We start from the raw sequence: 21,459 nt of genomic DNA, 5'->3' as shown, positions 1-21,459 counted from the left end.
CTGTAGTACTGATTGCGTTGTGGATCCACGATTCGTTCAGGTTCTCTACGAATTGTTCACCGATCCGCTCATCAGTCTTCCGAGAGTACTTTGCAGCAACTCTTTCTGCTGATAATCGCCGAATGTTCAGTCGTATCTTCCTCGTTGGTTTCGATTTGAATACGTTAGACAATCGGGCGCAGATCTTGCTGAGATAATGGTCCGAGTCGACGTTTGGTCCACGGAAGGATTGCACGTCTGCGACATCGGACGTTGGTCGATGTTTAGCCGAGGAGGACGGCTTCGTCACCTGGTGTATACTGTCGATAGTTTTGAGCACTCGTGTAATGAACCGAATCAATACACGCGTCTCGTAGAGGTTTGGTTCAATGTTTATTGCTACGTCATATGGTGTATGAGTTTTCAAATTCTGCTTGGTTGAGGTGTTGTAATCAAAAGGGCAAAATCTAAGTGGCTTGAGAACTGAATATCCAAGGGGAAACTCCATCATTGATATCTGTAATCAACGAGCGATGGTAACAGAAAATCGAGAAAGTAGGTGCGAGTGGATTACAGCTTGGCTTCTGGTCTAAATGCCATTAGCTCATGCCCGAGGGTTCGTAGTATCACTTATCCTTTGTTAGCAAACGTACTCCCAACGACTGTTGCATCAATATTTATAAGAGAAGCGTTTGGTACGGGGAGGTCCACGCTTTCTTCCTTCAATTGAATTTTAAGAACTTGAATGGAAGTATGCATTATTTCTAGTTCCACTGAAGTCTCTCTGCGGTCCCTGCGCAGTTGGCCAGGCCGTTGACAAGAAAAATGATAGATTCACGTAATCGTCTTTTTCAGGATGCTTTCAAAAATTATGAGATAGTATGAGTATGAAATTAGATTAAACTAGATAAAACTTACCAATTTGCGTTCCTAAAACCAGAAAATTGAGCAAGTTTCTTTCCGGATCGAAAATAATATACTTATATAATTAGAATTTAAACAAATTCTCTTGCTTTATTTGTTCGTTCAGTAAGATTTTCCTGGTAATGCGCATAAAACTGTTTACAGCATTAATTGGATTATATTACATAACTAGCAATCATCGACACCGTAAAAGAGGATGATACAAATAAATAAAATTAGAAGACAATCTATGTTCACATGATGCGGTTGGCTAACCAGGCTATTGTGGTGCTGAAACGTAAACCGGTAATGCTCGGAAACGCTGAAGTAATAATTTGTGAATTCTTGGTTACTATTAAACACAAGCAACTGCAACAAATCAATTGAACCTAAGCTAGGTAAGATACTTTTTGCGAATAGACTGAGCAGAATATACACACGCGTCTATTTTGTTTTATAAATTGTAACGGAGTAAGGAAAAACTAACGAATCTTTATCAAATTGAGGTTCGTGCTAGATTACCGCAGATTCAGAAACATGATGTTGCACACAATTTATACTAAGTAAACTCAGCTGTCAGCATCGAGTGCGTCTACGTGCGTGTAATGAAGCGTGTATCTATCTCGCACTGTGTGCTATTCAGCGAGCGTTCATATATAGCACTTACTTCGGTTGCTTGTACCGCTTAAAACTAATGCCACTGATAGGTAGTCAGTTTTAGATTAAACCTCGCTTCTTCTTGTAGTCCTCCAGATTGAGCGATCGTTTCGGACCGGTCTCTTTGACCGGTTTCTCCACAGGCTTCGGAAGAACATTCACAGAACCGACTGCAAAAAAGATTGTGGTTAGTACCTAATTAAAAAACAATAAGAAAATGTTTACGTCTCCGGAACTTACTTGGCAAAGGAACATCCAGGTCGATTTCAAAATCATGCAATGAGTACAAATTGTTGTCGGAGCTGGAAGAAGCTTTCTTTTCATCCAGTTTCTTCTTTTGACCAGGTGGTGGAGGCGCCGGCATCTGGATGGTCGGCAATTCCTCGCGCTTGTCTGACGCCTTAAACGACATCCGTGGTTGCGTTTGGCGGCGCGTGAACGGATCTTCGATTTTCACACCCCGTGTAGCACGGACTTCTTCCATAATGGCCTTTTCGGCATCCTCGACGTTGCGCTTGCGGTTCCGATCGTTGATGTAGGATATCAAGCTAATACTGCTGCTTCGTCGCTTGTCCAGCGAGCTGGCTCGCTCTTCCAGCTCTTGTATTTGTATATTCAAGTCCCGTGCCAGTTCGTCTTCCCCGCGCAGCTGAGCGGCATCACGTTCCTGGAAATATAAAGCAAAAGTGCTGTGTTAAAACTTGGTGAACAATCAATTCATATGAATTAGTTTAATAGTTATTTAACGAATAATTATTCCATAATTGAGATAAAAAAAAAACTAACCTTCATCAGCAATGTCTTCTTCATGGCATAATTGGTAGGATGCGGCCGGAATCGATTCTTCTCCTCGATAATCTTGTCGATATCGGCATCCTTAAATTCGTACGTCACCGCATCCTTAATTTCCCGCTGCTTCTTATCGATCATATCCACATTGGGAAGTGCCGTTCCGGTGGCTTCGCACACACTGAGCCACTTCTGGTACTCACTGTCCGTGAAGTCCTGGTTGGAGATGAATTCCAACCGGAAGACTCGCTCCTGGCTACCGTGCCGCAGTCGAAAGCCTTTATTGGTGCGCCCTTTGCCAAGTTGGTAAATTTTCGCTGTCTCAACAACTCCCACGATCTCCGCCACCCGGTAGACTGGCCGACCATTGTTATTGCCGATATTAATTCTCACGAAACAGTTCAACACAACCTGATCGAACATCGGTAGATTGATGAAACGTTCAATTTTATGCCGCGAAATTCTCAGCTTGTTCAGCTCGTCCCGCGTGCTGATGGCGACCGGTTTCTTGCTTGACGAACTGGAACTAGAAGTGGTTTTCTTTTCGCCCTTTGCTTCACCGCCTTCGGTTTCGCTATCTGAGGAAGAACGACTGTCACTGGCACTTCCACTGCTCGAGCCTGATCGCGAACGTTGACCAGTGGGTGCGGCAGCACTCGGCTTCTTTTCCTCTTCACTTGAACTGCCGGAATCATCCGAATAGATATCGGACGCCTTCAATTTCTGCGACGACTTGCCGCCAGGAACATCTTCTAGTTCGTCTTTATCTTCCGTTTCTGCCTTACGTTGAGCTTCTCGTTTGGCCTCCTCTTCTTCTCGTTTAGCTTTGCCTTCGCGTTTTGCCTTCAGCATAGCCATGGCATTGCTTCTCTTATCATCCGTTCGATTGGCCTCGACATTCTTTTTGCGCTCCTTGGAACGTTCCTTTGGATCAAAGTAATCGGACGCTCCAGAAGCGTATTCTGATTCCTTGGATTTGTCCGGTGACGAAATAGGACTTTCTTCGCCAGCTTCAGGCTCGGAATCAGCCTTCTGGGTCGGCTGCTGCGGGACAGGAACTACTGCCTCCTCTGGCTCGGGAGACGGTAGTTTCGCCTTCTTCTTACGTTCTTCGAGTGCTTTCTGCTGTGCCAACTTCTTCTTGCGGTCCTTCTTCCTCTTCTTCTTCGGGGGCTGCGATTCCTTGTCTTTTGCGCGCTCCGCTTTTTTGGCCAGCTTTAGTTTTCGTTCAATTTCCCAGCGAGTTTTCATTACATCACGTCGTTCAATACGTTTGAAGATTTCGGTTTCTCGCTCTTTCTCAGAAAGAGCATTCAGTCTAGCGCGATCCGCATCATCACCCATCAGATTATCATCATACCCGTCATCAAATTCCGAATCACCACTGCTGCTGCTACTGCCGCTTTCATCGTCACTGTCGTCTCCGGAACCAGATCCGGATTCATCGTCAGATGTAAGCTGACCTTCTTCCAGCTCAGATTTCTCTGCTTCATCGTCATCCTTCTGCTTTTGCGCACTCCTCACAGCAGGTTTCTTAGCGTTCGCTTCCTCTTCATCGGGCTCCGAATCAGCTTTGTCATCCTCCTGCTCAGATTCGGAGGATGACGATGGTTTTGCGTTACGCTTCCTCCGTTGCGCGGCTGCCTCCGGTTCCGAATCATCGTCCGAGTCTGATCCAGACGATTTTCCGGGAGAGTTGGACGGAAGGCGTGAAGTTTTCTTCTTCTTGGCCAATGACAGCAATTCCTAAAACACAGATTATGTATTAGCTAAAAATTCGGTACCATTTTCAATGCAAACTTACAGAATCCAAGTCGGACTCGGATCCGGAATCGCTGCTGCTGTCCGAATCGATAAGTGGTTGAGTTTTCCTTTTCACCATGTTAGTTTTCTTATTCTTTCCTTTCGCAGACTATTTTCTCGTCGTCAGTGCCTGGAACCAACCAACCAAAGCGCTCCTAGCAAGTAAACCTCAAGGGAATACTTTTTAGGTACACCTGTGAAAGGATAGCGAAAAAATTTACATTTACAATATGTAGAACACATTTTTCTTGCTTTTGCGTTGCCCGAAAAAGAATGCAGGCGTCATTTTTTTACTTAGCGAACGTCACCAGCATTAATCGAGAAATTGAACACATAATGCAGCACTATCGACTTACCTTGATGCCAGTAGCCAGATTCAGCAGCAATGGGAAGTACACGTTTGCTAGTTATAGCTTCCGGTTGGCGTATAAAGAATTTGAACTCCTCAGGAGCAAAATTCAAAAGAAAATTCCACCAAAAACCGTTCCAAACTTCCACTATGGCCTTCCGCGAGTAGTGAAGCGAAAATGACAAACGTTAAGCTGGCCTTTACGTTTTGTGGGGGAAAAATGCAAGATTTTTAGTGGAAAAGAGCCTTTTCGCCCAGGTAGCAAAATTGAGCAGATTTGCACAGAGATTTGTCAAAAGATTGGATCAGCTTAACCGTCAACGGAACGAAACGCGCACTGCACTCGTGTAAATTTGTATTTCAAATGAACTGACCAGACATAAGGTGAGTTATTCTATTTATTCACCGCTTTTCTAAAACCGTTCAGAGTAGGTATAATTAGAACGTGTTTGCCTATCATATACATTTCCAACCGTTCATTGTTACAAACTATAGTTTACCTCAAAGTTTACCTAGAGAGCCTTAGAGAGTCGTCATCTGAAACAAATTATCTAGCAACAATGCAGCTGTGTCTGTCAGTATTGCCGCACGCACAGATTATTCTGTAATCAACAGACATTTGAAATAAATTACTTTTATAAAATCTGGATATGTAATTCCTTTTCATGATAATTTTACCACAGTTATTGGTCGTACCGTAAATAGTTATGCTGCTGTTGTCTGTTATTGCTATAATTCTTTTGAGAACCAGCGATTTAAATTAAAGATTTCGAGTTTCTCGATGCTATATATAAAAACAACTTACTAGAGGAATTTTTCTCTGAAGCTTTTATTTTGAATAATACATAAAAAGCTGCTAAAAATTCAAAAAAATCTGCTCAAAAAATGTTCTTGATTTGAGATTGTGTCTTTCTATCTTTAACAGGCTCTCTAGTCGTTACTCTTTTTAGGGCTCTCTAATCGATGTTTTGACAAGTCTCCTGTTCGATTGAACTTACTTTTGACAACTGATTCTGTTCGATTGGAATTTTCGGTTTAAGATGGCGACTCTCTAATGCTCTCTAGGTTTACCTACATTTTACCTAAATGTACCTAAAAACAACATACTAGAGGAATTTTTCTCTGAAGCTTTTATTTTGAATAATACATAAAAAGCTGCTAAAAATTCAAAAAAATCTGCTCAAAAAATGTTCTTGATTTGAGATTGTGTCTTTCTATCTTTAACAGGCTCTCTAGTCGTTACTCTTTTTAGGGCTCTCTAATCGATGTTTTGACAAGTCTCCTGTTCGATTGGACTTACTTTTGACAACTGATTCTGTTCGATTGGAATTTTCGGTTAAAGATGGCGACTCTCTAAGGCTCTCTAGGTTTACCTACATTTTACCGTGGACCCCGTTCGTTTGACCGTTTTTAATCTGATCACTTTTTAATTTGAACCCCGTTGGTTGGCACGACGTGCAAATTAAAAATGGTTCAAATGCCATTCTCAATATGACATCATTTGCTTATGCAGACAATGCACATAAACACGATTTGTTTGTACTGATCTAGCGTGTTTAATCTGTTTCAAAATGCGTTTTCCCAACGATTATGGTAGAAATCTGATCGGAGAATGAAATATTCGCTGCTTGCAACTGCCAACTGAATCGAACCACCAAAACAATAACAAAAAAACAGGGAGTCAGCTCACACAAGCTCCAGCATATTTAGGGTTACCAGTTGTTCAAATTAAAAGCTAACCACGTTAGTTTGCATGAGGAATCGTTCAAACGAACGGGGGTCCACTGTATACCATTAATACAATGCTTGAGTGACATTTCAAAAGGGTACAATGTGCAAATGAGAGATTCTCTACGTGTCTACTCTCTTTCTCTTATCCCGCTGATCCAAATGAACTTGAGTGCATCTTTTTAGCATAAAACAGTTAGTGGCGTTATTGGCTAGCTAAATAATCTTTTAGAAAAACTGGGTTGAAATGCGTTTATGCCTTCGTGGGAACAGTAGAAGAGGAGAACCAAAGAGAATCTCTCATTTGCACATTAGACCTTTTGATATGTTGCTCGTAAATTTAGGTACACTCTTAGGTGCCGTACAAATATTACATAACGCAGCAGGTGTGGGGTATGTTGAATTTCTGTTAAAAATTGTTACGCAATGGATCATTGAAAAAGCTAAAAAATTTCACAGATGGCTCCAGCATAGAGACATATTCTGTCAAACACATTCGACGAACGTCTATAACCGACTGTCAAACTGCCTTGCAATCTGATTGGTTCACCTAAAAAGACCGGCTCAGATTAACCGTTATCAACCGCCAACAACAACGGAACGGCAAGAGATTATTGCAAATTGCATCAAAAACGCGAAATGCAAAAATCTTGCAAACAGTTTACAAGTAAAATGCTAGCAGCGAGCTGTCAAATATTTATGTCAACTTATTGCAAGTGTGAATCCCAATAAATTGACATGAATAATTGACGGTTCACTGCTGAAATTTTGCTTGCAAAATGTTTGCAAGTTTCTTGCATTTCGCGTTTTTGATGCAATTTGCAATATGACATGTAATCTGTATCAGCCTTAAAGTTTACTCTAAATACAGTGGACCCCCGTTCGTTTGAACGATTCCTCATGCAAACTAACGGGGTTACTTTTTAATTTAAACAACTGATAACCCGAAATATGCTGAAACCTGTGTGAACTGGCCGCCCTGCTCTTCGTTATTGTTTTGGTGGTTTGTTTTAGTTGGCTGTTGCAAGTGCGAATATTGCATTTTCCGATCGGCTTTCTATCCTAATCGTTAGGAAAACGAAATGTGAAACCGATTAAACACGCTAGGTCAGTACGCGATTTGTTTAATCGTGTTTATGTGCATTGTCTGCATAAACAAATGATGTCATATTGAGAATAACATTTGAACCATTTTTAATTTGCACATCGTGCAAACCAGCGCGATTCAAATTAAAAAGTGTTCAGAATAAAAATGTCCATCTAGCGGTAAGCATGAGCAAAAGCTACCTGCAATGATCCATTGGGTATTTTAATTTTCCCAAAAAAGTGGCTTTTTTGCACACTAAAAAAGCACTGAATTCGGTAAAATTTTACCGAAATCTAAACAGCTGAACATTCGGTAAAAAAATTATGATCCCAAACATTACTAAAATCCGTAAACATTGATGCACCATCGAAATTTTTACCGAATGTTCAGCTATTTAGATTTCGGTAAATTTTACCGGCTTTTGATTTTTGGTATTCTCGTTTGCTGCTTCATTCGTATGTCTACAGCTTTTCCCCAAATAATGCGGATTCAAAGAAGAACGTTTTCAAAATTGAAAACGAAATCTACTGCATCTATTCTTACAAGATTTTTAAAGTAGTGGTCAACCACAAAACCGTGCCAAAAATTCATCAATTTTCAAGTTTCAGGTGGAAAACGCATCAAAAATTACACCTTATTCTCTATCGCTTGTCCATACTATTCCAGCTAGAACTGTAAGCAAAAAGTGGCGAATGCCAATCACTTCTATGCTGCGACATTTTTTTCGACTAGTCACAGTGAAATAAGAATGTTTACTTATTATCATGTACGTATTTCAGCTAGTTTCAACACATCAAGAGATAGGCTCTCTCGATACAGAAACAATACGACTCGACGGTATTGGCTGAGATTCTGATATGGCACTGCATACTGGTAAATGTATGGAAAAAATGTAACCGCTTCGGTCCCTGATTACAAGCGATAAGCTGTGAAAGTAAACTAGTAAAACCTTCTCGGAGCAAGATACAGTGGATCGACGCCGCTAACTTACGTGCCTGTTGCCATTCATGTAAAAAGAGAAGTACATTCGAATGGCACGTGTTATTTACGACGAACATGCTTTGACTTTAATGTTATTTGTAACCCATTTCCTCCCAGCGTTGCGAAAACGCAACGCACTTTCATTCGATTCTAGAGAAGGCCCGGTTTAAGATATCAACTTGGACCCTGAGAAACAAAGAAAGATTAGAAAAAAATCTAATCGACCTGTTTTTGCTCAAAGGTCAGATGTTACATGTAACATAATTACAGCTGTGACAAAACAACAGGTTTTGCTATTTTTCAGACAGTTAAGGAAAAATGTTCATAAAATTCGATTTTACCTCTATTAACACCTGACCTATCAATCAGTGTTAGTAAGAATCGGTTGCTTGCCAAAAAATACTTTGTTTCATAATTTTGATTATTTTTGTAATTTTAAAATAGGTTTGAACCTTTGCGTTGCGAAAACGCAACGCTAGGAAGTAACGATATTCAAAATTTGCAACGGGAACGTTTGTTTTCGTTCGTTCGCTGCGGCGTTTCATTTGATATCGTTGCTTTTTAGTAAACAATTGAATGTAAATCTTATCATTCGCTTATTTAAAATATTCCGGAAACATTATAAAAGTTTACATAACAAAGAATTCGCAGCTTTAAACACTGATGGCAGATGGAGAAGCCGTTGTGATACGAGCGTAATAAAATTGTTAAACTACCTTTGTCTTCGGAATATCTGGAGGAATTGAGTGATGGCAACGACAGTTTCATGGACCCAAATTTAATGTTACAACCTTTCCGGAACGTGTTGGTAGGCATTTAATCATCTGCGATGACATGCATTTAGCATTCAAACTGCATACAATGCGTCTAGTGCAAAGCATGGTGTATAGAGCATGGTGAAACGGTATGCCGAAAAGCAGAAGCAGTCATATTGAAAAAAGCTATAAAAGTCTGTGACGTAGGCATCTTTTTTACAAAAGCTTACAGTCTAAAACACGTGCTCGTGTTATATATACAACAACATCAAGGCAGGCGGAGGGCGCTTTTCTGATGATGACGTTCTTGTCATAGCGTAACTATCAGAGTTAAAGCAAAGTATTTATTTCAAAATCAAAAATCATATTTCTATTTATGTATCATTTAATAATAATGTATAACAGTTTTTCATAAACAGGTTTTTTCTTGAAAGTAATGAACCGAAGCATCTGCTTCTTGTTCATTGTCCATTTTTATACGCTTTTCTCGCCTCCGAGGTATCAGCGTATTCGGGCCCGGCTTTAGAGTTGATTGTTTCAATAGGCACCTCTACTTAGTACGGTTCCGACGATAGTTTCTATGTTTGGGGGATGATTTGCGTGACAATTTGAACGGTTTGAATTTGGGGTGCTGACTCAACGGCAGCCTGTAGAGGATCTGACAATTTATCATGTTTTTGGATCTAAGCCGTTTGCGCCTTTGCGGTGTGATAGAGGAGGTTCCTTGGTGAAGCGTTCATTTCTTTGACGGGTGCGTTTGTAAAATTTGCATGCACTTGCTATTGCGCTGCACTTGTGTGGCAACGATCACTTCACTACAGGGGACAGGGATAAAGGTAGCGGTGATTTTTACTACTTTTTTGTACCATCATGCAAATCGAGCTTGTACAAATGAATTCAACTCCTCTGCAGTGGTTTTAACCTCGGAATTTACGCATTCGAGCTAATAGTCGTGATCCCACTATAAGACAGGTAAAAAGTTTCATTGGCAGGCGACGGATTCGCAGATGCGCTTTCTCCCCTTTCTGCCATTCCTTCTAATTAGCAGCACTTCCGCTGTACTGATAAATGCAGGATGAGCAACTTGCTTTCATTCACCTCATCACCATGAACTGGATGAAATTCTCCAGTGCCGAATGATTAACGTCCGTTTGGAAAAAGAATGCGTGTTGGTTCGCCGGTATTTGGGTGAATTTGCAGCTGAAAAGAATACATTAGAACCACTTATAAATATTATTACAGTATTACTTACCTTAATTTTAGTTTTCGTAAAACCAAACAAATATTTTGTCATCGATCACAAGCAAGTGATTCCTTTTAGCAGACAGCAAACAATTTGTAACAAACATTTGTTGCTATGGGTGTTGTTAATAAAACCAAAGCAACGAGAAAAAGCTGCAAACTTCCTACGTCACAGAGCATCGTGCCGTCCCTTGCCCTGCACAACAAAAGCTTTTACTCCACTTCGCCTACTGTTGATCATTAGCGTTTCACCATGCTCTATACATCATGGTGCAAACCCAGTAAACCATTTGGTTTGTATATCTCGATTGCAACTGAGGTATACGAAATCATATCTGAACGAAAAAGTTATATTTCACGCCATATAAGAGCATATATGTACCAAAGTGGAGGCGATGTACGTGCGAAAATTTTGACAACTATTTGTAATTCTATTTTGCGCAGTTTTTATAACACGTAACTAAATACTCCTGAATATATGATATAGATATAATCAAATATTGCAATTGTCTATCCTGCTTTATAATTCACAGTCATGAATTGTATATGAAGACACGCACGATTGCAAAACAACTTATTGTTCACTTCAATTTGACATACTCTAATCATTATACAATTCCAATGTGAAATTGACATGAAAACGATTTAATGTGAACTTTCTATTACGATTTTGTGTTATCTGGGAAGATGGTCTCCAACCCAAATGTTTCGATATCTATCACAAAACATAACATGTAATACTCTAAGTCGTTCATTTAATCTTTATTAATACTCAAAATCACAAAAAAAAAATCCCAAATTTGATGTAACGGTAAAAAAGTATGAAGCATTCATATGGATAATAATGAAGGTATGCAAAAACGGTATACCCTTAACGCCCAGCGTTGCGTTTTCGCAACGTAGCGTTGTGGGTCACAGGGACAAAATTAAAAATACATGTCAGCGTCTTTTTCTTAGTTGACCTAAAAGAGAATTTTCCTGAAAGTTTCAACTTTCTACACTCAAAATAATCCACACGTTCTTTCCACGTGAAAAATCACGTAAATTTCTCTACAGGGATTTACGTGACTTTCAGCTGATTGTTATTGGAAAAAATAATAACATCTATCTGATTTTCACGTTAACGCATTAGTATGCGTGCGTTCTACCTGAAAATCACGTAAATACTACAGGAAAAGCTGGATGGAAAATATTCACATAACTTTTCAGGTAACTTCGACGTGAAATATATTTTGAGTGTATCCCTGCTGGGAAAAGTGTGGGGCTTAATGGGTTAAGGCTGCTTAAGGGTGTTAAAGTGGCTTTACAAACTTCTACCAAGTTTTCTTACGGCTCACAGCACACATACTGTCAGATCATAGAATTTCGCAATTCGGCTGACAGCAAAATTTAGTCAGTTATCGACATTATCGACTGCTTCACGCTAGCCGGGCTAGGCTTCAGATGTAAAGATATTTTCACTGTCTGTTCTGCAGATGCAAATGGGGCGGATCATACGATGACTGCTTATGGATCAAAAGATGGCGGGTTCAATTCCAGGAAAAAAGACATGCATTTTAATTTAGCTAGTCTTACTTAGACGAATTAAAGTATTTCGAAATTAAAAATAATCGCGTTCACGGCAAAATAAGAATGACGCGTTCCATTTTTTTAAATTTCAAAATAGATTTTTTTGGCTGCAAAAAGGTTGAAGAAGCGTTGGAAACGAATGGAAAACCAGATTACAAAACTATTTCTCGTTCTAAAAATAGAATTGACAGCATTGCGCAAATTGGCGATTTAAAAGCGCAAAAAAGTTTCTGTTAAGCTTCATTGCAGCTTCGAAAGCAGCTATTAATTAGCCTGAAGCTTGATAAAATCACAAGATTTAGATGTTTAAGAGTGGAAAGAAGGTTTTTATATCTAAACCTAAACCATAGATCAGCCACAGGTTGAATAAAATCAGCTATAAAAGCGTGTGATCAACCTGAAATTGTTACTTGGGTATTTCAACCTTTATGATGCACAGTTCTCTGTGGTGTAAATTCCAACTGCAGTTTATGATAACATGCCACTGGTCCAAGTTAATCACTAATTACACAAAAATCGATTCAATCTGGCCGATGGTTTGGCCTTAGCCCAAACTCGAAGCATGCGGATTTTACTACGTTGCGGAAATTTGACAGAAAACCCATGGAAAAACTGTCAAATTGCCGTAACGTAGTAAAATTCGTATGCACTGTGTCCGAAAATCTATGGTTTCGTTGTTTGCTGTGGTTTGCAGCAGCACTTTTGCGCTTCTCTGGTGAATTTTTATTTCTTCCGTTGCACGCATGAAATCAGGAAGCTGGCTCTTTTTTGATAGAAAATTGGCTTTTTTGTGATACAACGTTTCACGTCCTGTCCAATAGGTACCCCTACGGGACGAATCACTTCAAATTTAATAAATATATTAAATATATTTATGCATATTTACATACATTGCATTACCACATACTATAAAGCTCGCTTTAAAGCTTTTACACGTGGCACGAGATTAAGATTAATGGCTGTTCTCTGTGACCAAACTATCAAACTTATTGTTGATCACCATAATTTTCATGGTTTTCAGAGATTCTACCTTGTTGTTCTACGGTTTTTTTTTTTTTTTTGGGGGGGTTTTAACCCATCACCACTTTTGTGTTCTACGGGTTGTTAAGTATATTAACAATAAAAAATCGATTTTTTCGCTAACAAAAATTTTCATTTACAGTGAAAGTTATCGTCCTATTATGGTAATTTTTTTAAGCGAAAAAACAAAATATAATTATTTAAAAAAGGCAATAATTTTGTGATGAACTATGGCCAATTCTATTGCTTAAAATAAGAAACAAAAATATGAATAAAATTTGATTTTGAGACACTTTACAATAAACTCTCCATAAGTTCCAATGTTCACAATAAAAACTGTTGTAGACGCATTGTTTGTACTGCAAAGTTTAATGTAATTTTTTTTTTCGGGTAGGCAGATAGACCTTTTTACGTGAAATTTCTATTTTTGTCGTTACGTAATATTTAACGAGACCTTTAAAAGCGTGAGTGCATTTCAAGAGCAACATTTCAATAGGGCCCAAGTGCAAAATATAAAAAAACTGGTTTTTTGGTTATATTTAAAGCTTTTATAAGTATCTATAATAATACCAAACATCATAGCGATTTGAAAACTTTATGACTCTTAAAAAGCAAATTTGAAAAAGCCTTATGTGAAAACTGGCAACAAAGTTTTCATTTTGTGCTTCGGCCCTTCTGTATGAAAAAGCCTATACGCAGTTTGTGTTTTGTTTTGCATTCGGCCCTATTTTTGTTGTGGGATTTCTGCTGCTTGCTGCTGCTGCGAAGATGATCCCCGCTGTACAATTGCGCGAGAGACTCGACGGACGACCAAAAAAAACAATACGATGCTACCTGCATAAATAACACGGTCATTCACAGACACGACATGTTTAGTATTTAAGCCTGCGCGGCAACAAAAATTTACGTTACTTTTCGGCTTGCACGAAAAAAACTATTTCGCTGTATATATATATCACCTGTGGAGGAACCGGACAGAGTTCGTTAGTTGCGCGCCCGAGACATTTACTATCGCTGAACTGCCAAGGCGTGATGCACTTGCACGCTGTGGTGAGTTAGAAATGCTAATAATGGATGAACTGCTGCTGCTTCACACTACCAATAGCGACTGCCGCACTGCCGCACCTCACGGGTAACACGTTTCGCTTCACAAACCTGTTCAACGGTGGCAGATTTGCTGATGAAATTAAACCCCAACTTTTCTAGTAGAAATAATAAAGCTGATCCAGTAAGCTGTCCCAGTTACGAATTTTTAACCTTTTCTAGCCATTGCGCTTCAAAACAACGTGATAAAAAAAAGGCCAAACGCGAAAAGCTGTCTAAAAAACGGCCCAATACCAAAATCATATCACCACTGACAGTAAATAAAAGCCTCATGTCAAAGGCCCCATCAACAATTGATAATCAAATCAGCCTTATGAAAAAGTCGTATTACCGAATGATCTCCGAAAACGGCCAAACGCATATTTTTGCAAATTACAAAGTAAATTAATGTTTTTTCTGCTGGTTGTTGCATTACACATTAAACTATTATGTTTTTGCGTCATAATGTGACATTCAATTCTAAGCAACACTGTTTATATCAAATAAGGAGTTAAAAAATGATGCTCAAGTTTCAACATCGATTTTCTCGAAACTGTCAGTTTTGACTTCGGCCTATTTGAAATGTTGCTCTTGATTTTATAGGCCTTTAACATTCCGTTCCGGGCGCTGACGTTTAATCTAAATCGGCCTTGGATGCATTTTATGTCAGAAAACTGTCACCTACTGTCATCACACAACCACAGCGGACACCAGCGAAACGAAAGAGTCGTAGAAAAATGAAAATTTTTGTGTGTTGAAAATTTGGTAGCGCGATAGGTTGACAGATTTTTAGTTTTTAATATCTCAAATCGTGTCCGCAAGTACCTTGAAAATTGCGTTGCGAAAAAGTGAATGAGTATGAATCAGCACCGACGAGGCAATTGGGAGAACACGAGAAACCTGAGCAGTAGTTAATATTCACAGATACAACATATCTGATAAAAGAGTGTAGCGACGACGACGAAGGCGTAAAATCAAATCGAAGCAACCAAAGAGGGTGGACGCACAAAGGACAAAAGTTATAAGACGTTCCAGACAGAGAGAAGTGACTAATTTGTGTTTTTTTGTTATTGACGATAAGCTGAATTACAGTGCTTGAACGCACATCATAATAGATACCTGTTCTGGAACATTTTACAACTCGTAAGTTTTTTTTGTTTTCTTTCACACACAATGTTGACGTGCTTTTGGGTAGAATGAAAATTACAGCACTTAAGCTGCTATCCGAAAACGTTGACAAGTTCCATTCCTATCCACTCGAACTACAATAGTCGTTCTTTGTAGATAGTGTCGAACTGTGTAGTATCATTATCCTCATGCCTCTTTTATCTCCACTTTCTTTTAGTTGTAACCTCTCTATCCAGCCCACCATTACCCAATGTATTGAGCTAGAATCGAAATCTCTTTCGCCTCTTCATAAATCTGTCACCCTCGGACACGATCTTGGGACCCGCTGTATAGATAGCCATACGATAGCCACTCATTCATTTGGTTAAAACAAAAAAAAAAAAGATTTCGGACGGAAAAGGCCAAAATTTGATCATCCCATCATTCGTAAATCCATGCCTTGATCCAGTATTTGCACCCATACTGACGAAAATCCTAGAACCGCTAGAACTGCAACCAGCCCTAACCGATATCTCCCTGCTGTTGCTGCTACTGCTACTGTTCTGACTTTATCTGACGTTGTTGGATGTTGTGATGTTTTCGAACGGGCTTCCCTGCAATCTGCCCTTCCCCAGCTGTCTCGGGGTGCCAAAGGATAGTGGAAGCGACGAACTGCTACCGACAGCGATGGGAAGCCGCGAACCAGTCATACTCAACGTATACGATATGGTAAGTACCCGTGTAACTCTACACCACGACCACAAGGCCGTAAGAGGTCAATTGAAGTGACTTAATGAACGACTTAGCAAGCATAGGCTGTAAGGGTAACTGTTGGTGGGCATATAGGAGTGTGTTCGGCTGCGCCTGCTGGATTTAATTAAGCGACGTTTGCAGAATGAGTAATCATAAGCGGAACGCTTGGCTGTATTTTGCTAAATCGGCTATAAAACGACAAAGTGAGCTATTTTAACTGCTGCTTTGTTTGTGCACTTTTGGTGGTGATATTGTCTGCTCTGTCAAACGATGATAACATTGAAGAGGGCTGATGAAGACAATTAGGAATTTTATACAACAGACATTTTTATTACTTCCATTTTACTGTGGTGTGTGAGCTTTATCAGAATGAACTGAAGCACTCTTGGAGACAAAAAATTGTAATCTTCTTTTCTATGTTTAACTTGTGCAGTACTGGATCAACGAATATACAACTTCTATTGGACTTGGTGTGTTCCATTCGGGGGTTGAGGTCTTTGGAACGGAATTTGCCTACGGAGGACATCCTTTCCCATTTACAGGAGTGTTTGAGATATCACCACGGGATCACGATGAGCTGGGCGAGCAATTTCGGTTTCGGTAAGATGCTCTACCGGCAAGGAAAGCAAAGATTATGTTGCATTATTCTTTCCATTGTTTAAAGACAAAGCATTCAGATTGGTTGTACTGATTTCACCGAAGAGGAAGTTCGACGGATAGTGGAAGAACTGGGGAACCAATTCCGGGGCGACCGGTACCACTTAATGAACAACAATTGTAACCATTTCTCCGGCTCGCTGACACAAGTAAGTACTGCCACGATGGAATCTAGGTTCTGTTAGTAAACCTAATTTAAACTATTTCGCCTTTAGATTCTCTGCGGACAGGAAATCCCTAGCTGGGTAAACCGGTTGGCACACTTTAGTTCGTGTGTACCCTTTCTTCAGCGTTGTTTGCCGAAGTAAGTCCATGTCTTGCTTTTTGTAAGCACCCAATGTTTGAAATTGAAACCCTTACATCATTAACTATTCTGCAGAGAATGGCTGACACCCAATGCCTTACAACAGACGATAACCGTTAGACAGGATCGTGACTCGGATTCCAGTCCATTCTGAGAGTAGCTTATGGACACTAGTAATAGCGTAGCAGATGATGACAACCAGTGCGGTATTTCCACCGTCGGAGCGGCAATCGACAAAAGAAACCTTCCATCGTCTAGTGGCAAATAGAAAAAAAAATCTGCGCGACTTCCTAAAAAGGTAACTCTCTGAAAGTTTGCCATAAATCCTATGCTGTATGTTGGTTGATTTTCTCATGATTATAGAAACTCATTTTAGAAGGGGTTTGCAACTACTCGAAGAGCGTTTGCATTCTGGTGTTTGTTTTCATTTATTTGTGTTTAAAAATTCTCGCTTTCAATAAACCAAATGAATGATGTGAGTTATTTATTTTGATTAGTTACAGTTTAGGTTACAATTAATCAAAATATTTGCGACACATTTGAGTTTCTGCCACTTGATATTGATAAAACTAAAGTTGTACTCAGAAAAGTAAGCAAATATACATATAGATGTAAAATAACCTTCGACAAGCAGACGAGATAAAACTATTTGTTTCAAACTAAAATAATGATAAACAAACGATTGACAAAAACATAAGTAACGTGAGCAAGTAAAATGTGTAATAAATAGGTATATAATCGAAGTTTGGAGAAAGTCTATCTTAAACCAGGAAGGAAGAGGAAGCAGTCCAGCGAACAGAGGTTTAAAATAATACTGTTTTAACGGCAACTAAAACTATAACCGATTGTGTAGTGGGTTAGTCAATCGGGACGGTCCCCAATGTCTGATATTAAAAAAAAATGCTAAACTAAAAGAAAAGGTATTAAGCACACAGAGTTTATTTGACAGCCAGCATAGTTTGAGTATGCAGCAGCAAGTGTAGTCGAAGGAAGAAAGTGACCACGAAAAACAAAATTATTTGTACAGATGCTCCTTTCATTATTACAAACGGAAATAATAAAAATATGTTAAGAGTCTGTAGGCTAGGGAAAATTATCGTAACGTTGGCCATAATGGATGGAATCCTGTAAGCAGTTTATGGGATGCTTTCATTGTGTTTGAATTTTACACTGATTACCCTTTTCGAACTAACAACTAGCTGTAATGATATCAAATAAACGAAAAGTATTTATAGAGTGAACGGCGCAATTGAGCAGAGGCGCAAGTTTTAAGCGGAATCTATGTAGAAAAATTATAGAGGAGGTTATATCGTCTGAGCCTGTGGCGAATATTTAATGCAGGTCTCTCTCATGTGACATATAGTTGTGTGATACAAAGGATGGTAGTTTTTCTTTCCGATCAAAGATATCAAGGAACTGTTATGCTAAAGGATATTCACTCTGCGTAATTTTACGCCAATTAACGACCTTATGTCAATAGAGACAGACCATTTTTACACATAGGCAGAAATAGTTCCTTTTCCAGACATTTTATAGTTTTACCGTATACTGACTTGCCACACTTTATGTCGAATTACAACAAATATCGTTAACAAAAAAAAATTTCTATCAGTATAGAAAAGCCGCATTACAATATTCAATTTTAAATTTTATTTTTTTTCAAGCAGCGAATCATTGGTATGATACGATAGAACGGCGACAAAGTCAGACCCCTAGTATTAACAAGACTAAATACTAAAAAAAAGTTCAAACTGAAATGCTAATGAAATCTCTTGAAAAGCAAAACAGGTTCTCCTTTTGTATAAAGTAAATCTATATTTCCAACCAACTAAAAGAACAATGCCATTTTTCTCCTACTTCTGTTTTTATAACTGAACACACCAGCGAAATGAATAAATATATTATTCGCGAACTAAAACTAACAGGATGTATTCGTAGTCTCCGAAAGCTTGGCAAACAACTACTTCGAGTTACAATATGTTTGCAATCCACTTCTAATTGCGTTGCCGTATTTAGGCTCTTGATGGTGATTCCACCAAAAAATGAATCACCGGTTCCTCATCCTGGTGAGCTTCTGAATTCCTGATTGGAGCGGCTCGCAACAGCGTCTGACCCGGAACGAGCAGCTGTTTTAACAAACGCATTGTCTCGGCAATCTTCCTAAACCACACTACTACAAAAATACGCCTCGGAACATCCGGCATGGATAAAGACTACCGAAAAAGGACATGGAATGGATGCTTGGTACCTGGAACTGCAGATTGCTTAATTTGGCGACAGGGTGCTGCTTGAACGGCTTGTACTCCGAAAGTTTAGCATCTGTCGCAAAGATAGGAAGGTGGAAGATCCGTGATTGTAAGGCCCAATTTTACCAAAGCGGTAGAGCGTCCAACGAACTGGGAACGGGCTTTGCAGAGCTAAGCAGAATCCAGCCGCTTCTTGAAGTACACCTTCATAAATAGGCACTGTCCAAGCGGAGCTTGAACAGACGACGGCCGTCTACGGGCAGCTGGAGGCGTCCCTTGAAGACGGCTGGGCCAATGAGATCGTGCATTATCTGCTAGAGCTTTTCGCGTTTGACTGCATCGTGTGCTGCCCTAAATCCAACAACAAGGGCACGTCGTACTCCCGAAATTTCTGAACGATTTGTTGGAGATCCAAAAGGATCCTTGTTGGAGATATGACAAGCCACTAAATCCCAGAAATTAACCAATGAAGTGCCATTATTAGTAGTTCCTAGCCATGTTTATAGATTCCTATCTGGTAATGGTACTTTCTAATCTTCACCTCTTCTTTCTATTATCGACAGCTTTTGGCTAAGATCAGACTTGAGATCTTCAAAATCGGAACGCTAGTATCGTTTGTAAAAAACTACGTGCGCGTAGTGGATGAAGCTCTGCCTTTCTCTGTGGAGCTAGATGCTACGACCCTCGAAAATGGATAAAGTATGATACGCTCGGTCGTCAACGAGGCCACAACCGCGGAGCTAGGTGAGGAAACCTCGAGTGCACGAAATGATTGGTTTAACAGAGGATGCCAACAAGCGATAGAGATATATTCAGCCATATCCACGAGAGAGAATTTGACCGAGTATCGACGAATGCGGATTGAGTTGACCACGATCCTGAGGAAAAAGCGCCATAAGGAGGACAGAGATTGTGAGGAGCTGGAACAAATTCCGGGCTGATAACACACGCAAGTTTTACGAGAAGGCGAACCAAACCCGTTAGGGCTACACACCTAAACCTGACATGTGAAGGGACGAGGAAGTGGATCTAATCACAAACGAGCGTAAGGTGGTCGACAGGTAGAAGCAGTTCTTCGATGAGCACCTCAACGGCGACATAGCAGAAGAACGCGCCGCGGAAATTAACCAAGGAGTGCCTACAAACGACAACAGTGTGCCGGCTCCCGATTTCGAAGAGATCCGGCGGGAAATCGGTCAGCTGACGAGTAATAGAGCCGCCGGAAAGGATCGACTTCCGGCAGAATTCCACAAAAACAATTGGATGGAAGGCGTGATAGTTAGTCCCATCTACAAAAAGGGCGATCGGCTAGATTGCTGTAACTACCGCGGCATTACGCTGGCCAACGCCGCCTACAAGGTGCTCTCTCAGATTTTGTTGCGTCGTCTATCCCCAATAGCATGAGAATTCGTAGAGCTCTATCAGGCGGGCTTTACGGGAACCCGCGATACTGAGGATCAATTTTTTACTTTCAGACAAATCATCCAGAAATGTCAAGAGTGCAACGTGACCACGCATCATATTTTCGTGGATTTCCGGGCAGCATACGATACAGTCGAACGCGAATGCGGTTGATCAAAATTACCCTGGAGCGAGTGATGTGTTACGTACGCGTTTCGGGGACACTCGAGTTCTTTCGAACCATGCAGAGGGTTGCGGGCAAAAAGCCATGGGTTTATACCGTCTTTAGACATTACCCTTCTTTATCGACAGACTTCGCAGCCGGCTGTTAGAGTACAGGAGAATTACGGGGCCAGTGCAACAATCCTACTGACTCTAACTAGCAAGCACCGCCTAGCCGAGATTCGAATATTCGACGACTGGCTTGTTAGACCAGCGTCGTACCTCGAAGCTAACTGGGCGGTAGGGTTGCGGGCAGGGGATGCACTGGCTGGGAGAACAGGGTTACGAAACAATGCGTCGAAAACTAAATATATGGTAGGAAGAGGCTCCAGCGAAAGCAACGTTTGTCTCCCACGGATAGAGTAACTATTGACGGCGATGAATTGGAAGTGGTTGATGAATTCGTATATCTGGGATCTCTGGTCACCTCCGACAATAACACGAGTAAGGAGATTCAACGACGCATTCAAGCTAGAAATCGAGCCTATTTTTCCCTGCGCAAGACGCTTTGCACAACGCTGACGATGTACAAAACGCTAGTCAGACCAGTAGACCTCTGCGGACTTGAGTCTTTGCTTACGGAAGACATACGTACATTTGCCGTATTTGCCGTGGGGTAGGCGTATGAACCACGAAAGTTGGGAGACTACCGTGGAACGGCCTCATCGCAAGGATGCCGGACGACTGTGTAGTGAAATCCGTTTTCCTCAAGAACCCCACTGGGACCAGGAAAAGAAGGGCCCAACACGCTAGAATGCTTGACCAGGTTGAAACCGACTTGCATGTATCGAGACGCGCAACGAATTGCTTCAACAATCGCCTCG

At 40.3% G+C, this 21,459-nt stretch overlaps 2 protein-coding genes across 2 annotated transcripts; one reads left to right on the top strand and one right to left on the bottom strand.

Moving 5' to 3' along the window:
- Positions 1-991: 991 nt before the first annotated feature.
- Positions 992-4,644, bottom strand: LOC128734026 (RNA polymerase-associated protein Rtf1). Its single transcript, XM_053827991.1, has 5 exons — positions 4,488-4,644; positions 4,133-4,325; positions 2,326-4,074; positions 1,780-2,206; positions 992-1,709 (listed from the first exon to the last, which is right to left on the bottom strand). The coding sequence occupies exons 2-5, from the start codon at positions 4,208-4,210 to the stop codon at positions 1,600-1,602; spliced, it is 2,364 nt and encodes a 787-aa protein (XP_053683966.1). The 5' UTR covers positions 4,211-4,325; positions 4,488-4,644; the 3' UTR covers positions 992-1,599.
- Positions 4,645-14,665: 10,021 nt separating this feature from the next.
- Positions 14,666-18,647, top strand: LOC128734275 (deubiquitinase DESI2). The gene is made up of 6 exons (XM_053828372.1): positions 14,666-15,088; positions 15,291-15,781; positions 16,239-16,405; positions 16,470-16,611; positions 16,678-16,766; positions 16,842-18,647. The coding sequence occupies exons 2-6, from the start codon at positions 15,647-15,649 to the stop codon at positions 16,918-16,920; spliced, it is 612 nt and encodes a 203-aa protein (XP_053684347.1). The 5' UTR covers positions 14,666-15,088; positions 15,291-15,646; the 3' UTR covers positions 16,921-18,647.
- The last annotated feature ends 2,812 nt before the right edge of the window (positions 18,648-21,459 follow it).

The sequence above is a fragment of the Sabethes cyaneus genome, chromosome 2, assembly GCF_943734655.1.
Source record: "Sabethes cyaneus chromosome 2, idSabCyanKW18_F2, whole genome shotgun sequence".
NCBI lineage: Eukaryota > Metazoa > Arthropoda > Insecta > Diptera > Culicidae > Sabethes > Sabethes cyaneus.
Note: the sequence above shows the minus strand (reverse complement) of the source record. Positions and strands in the feature narration are given on the sequence as shown.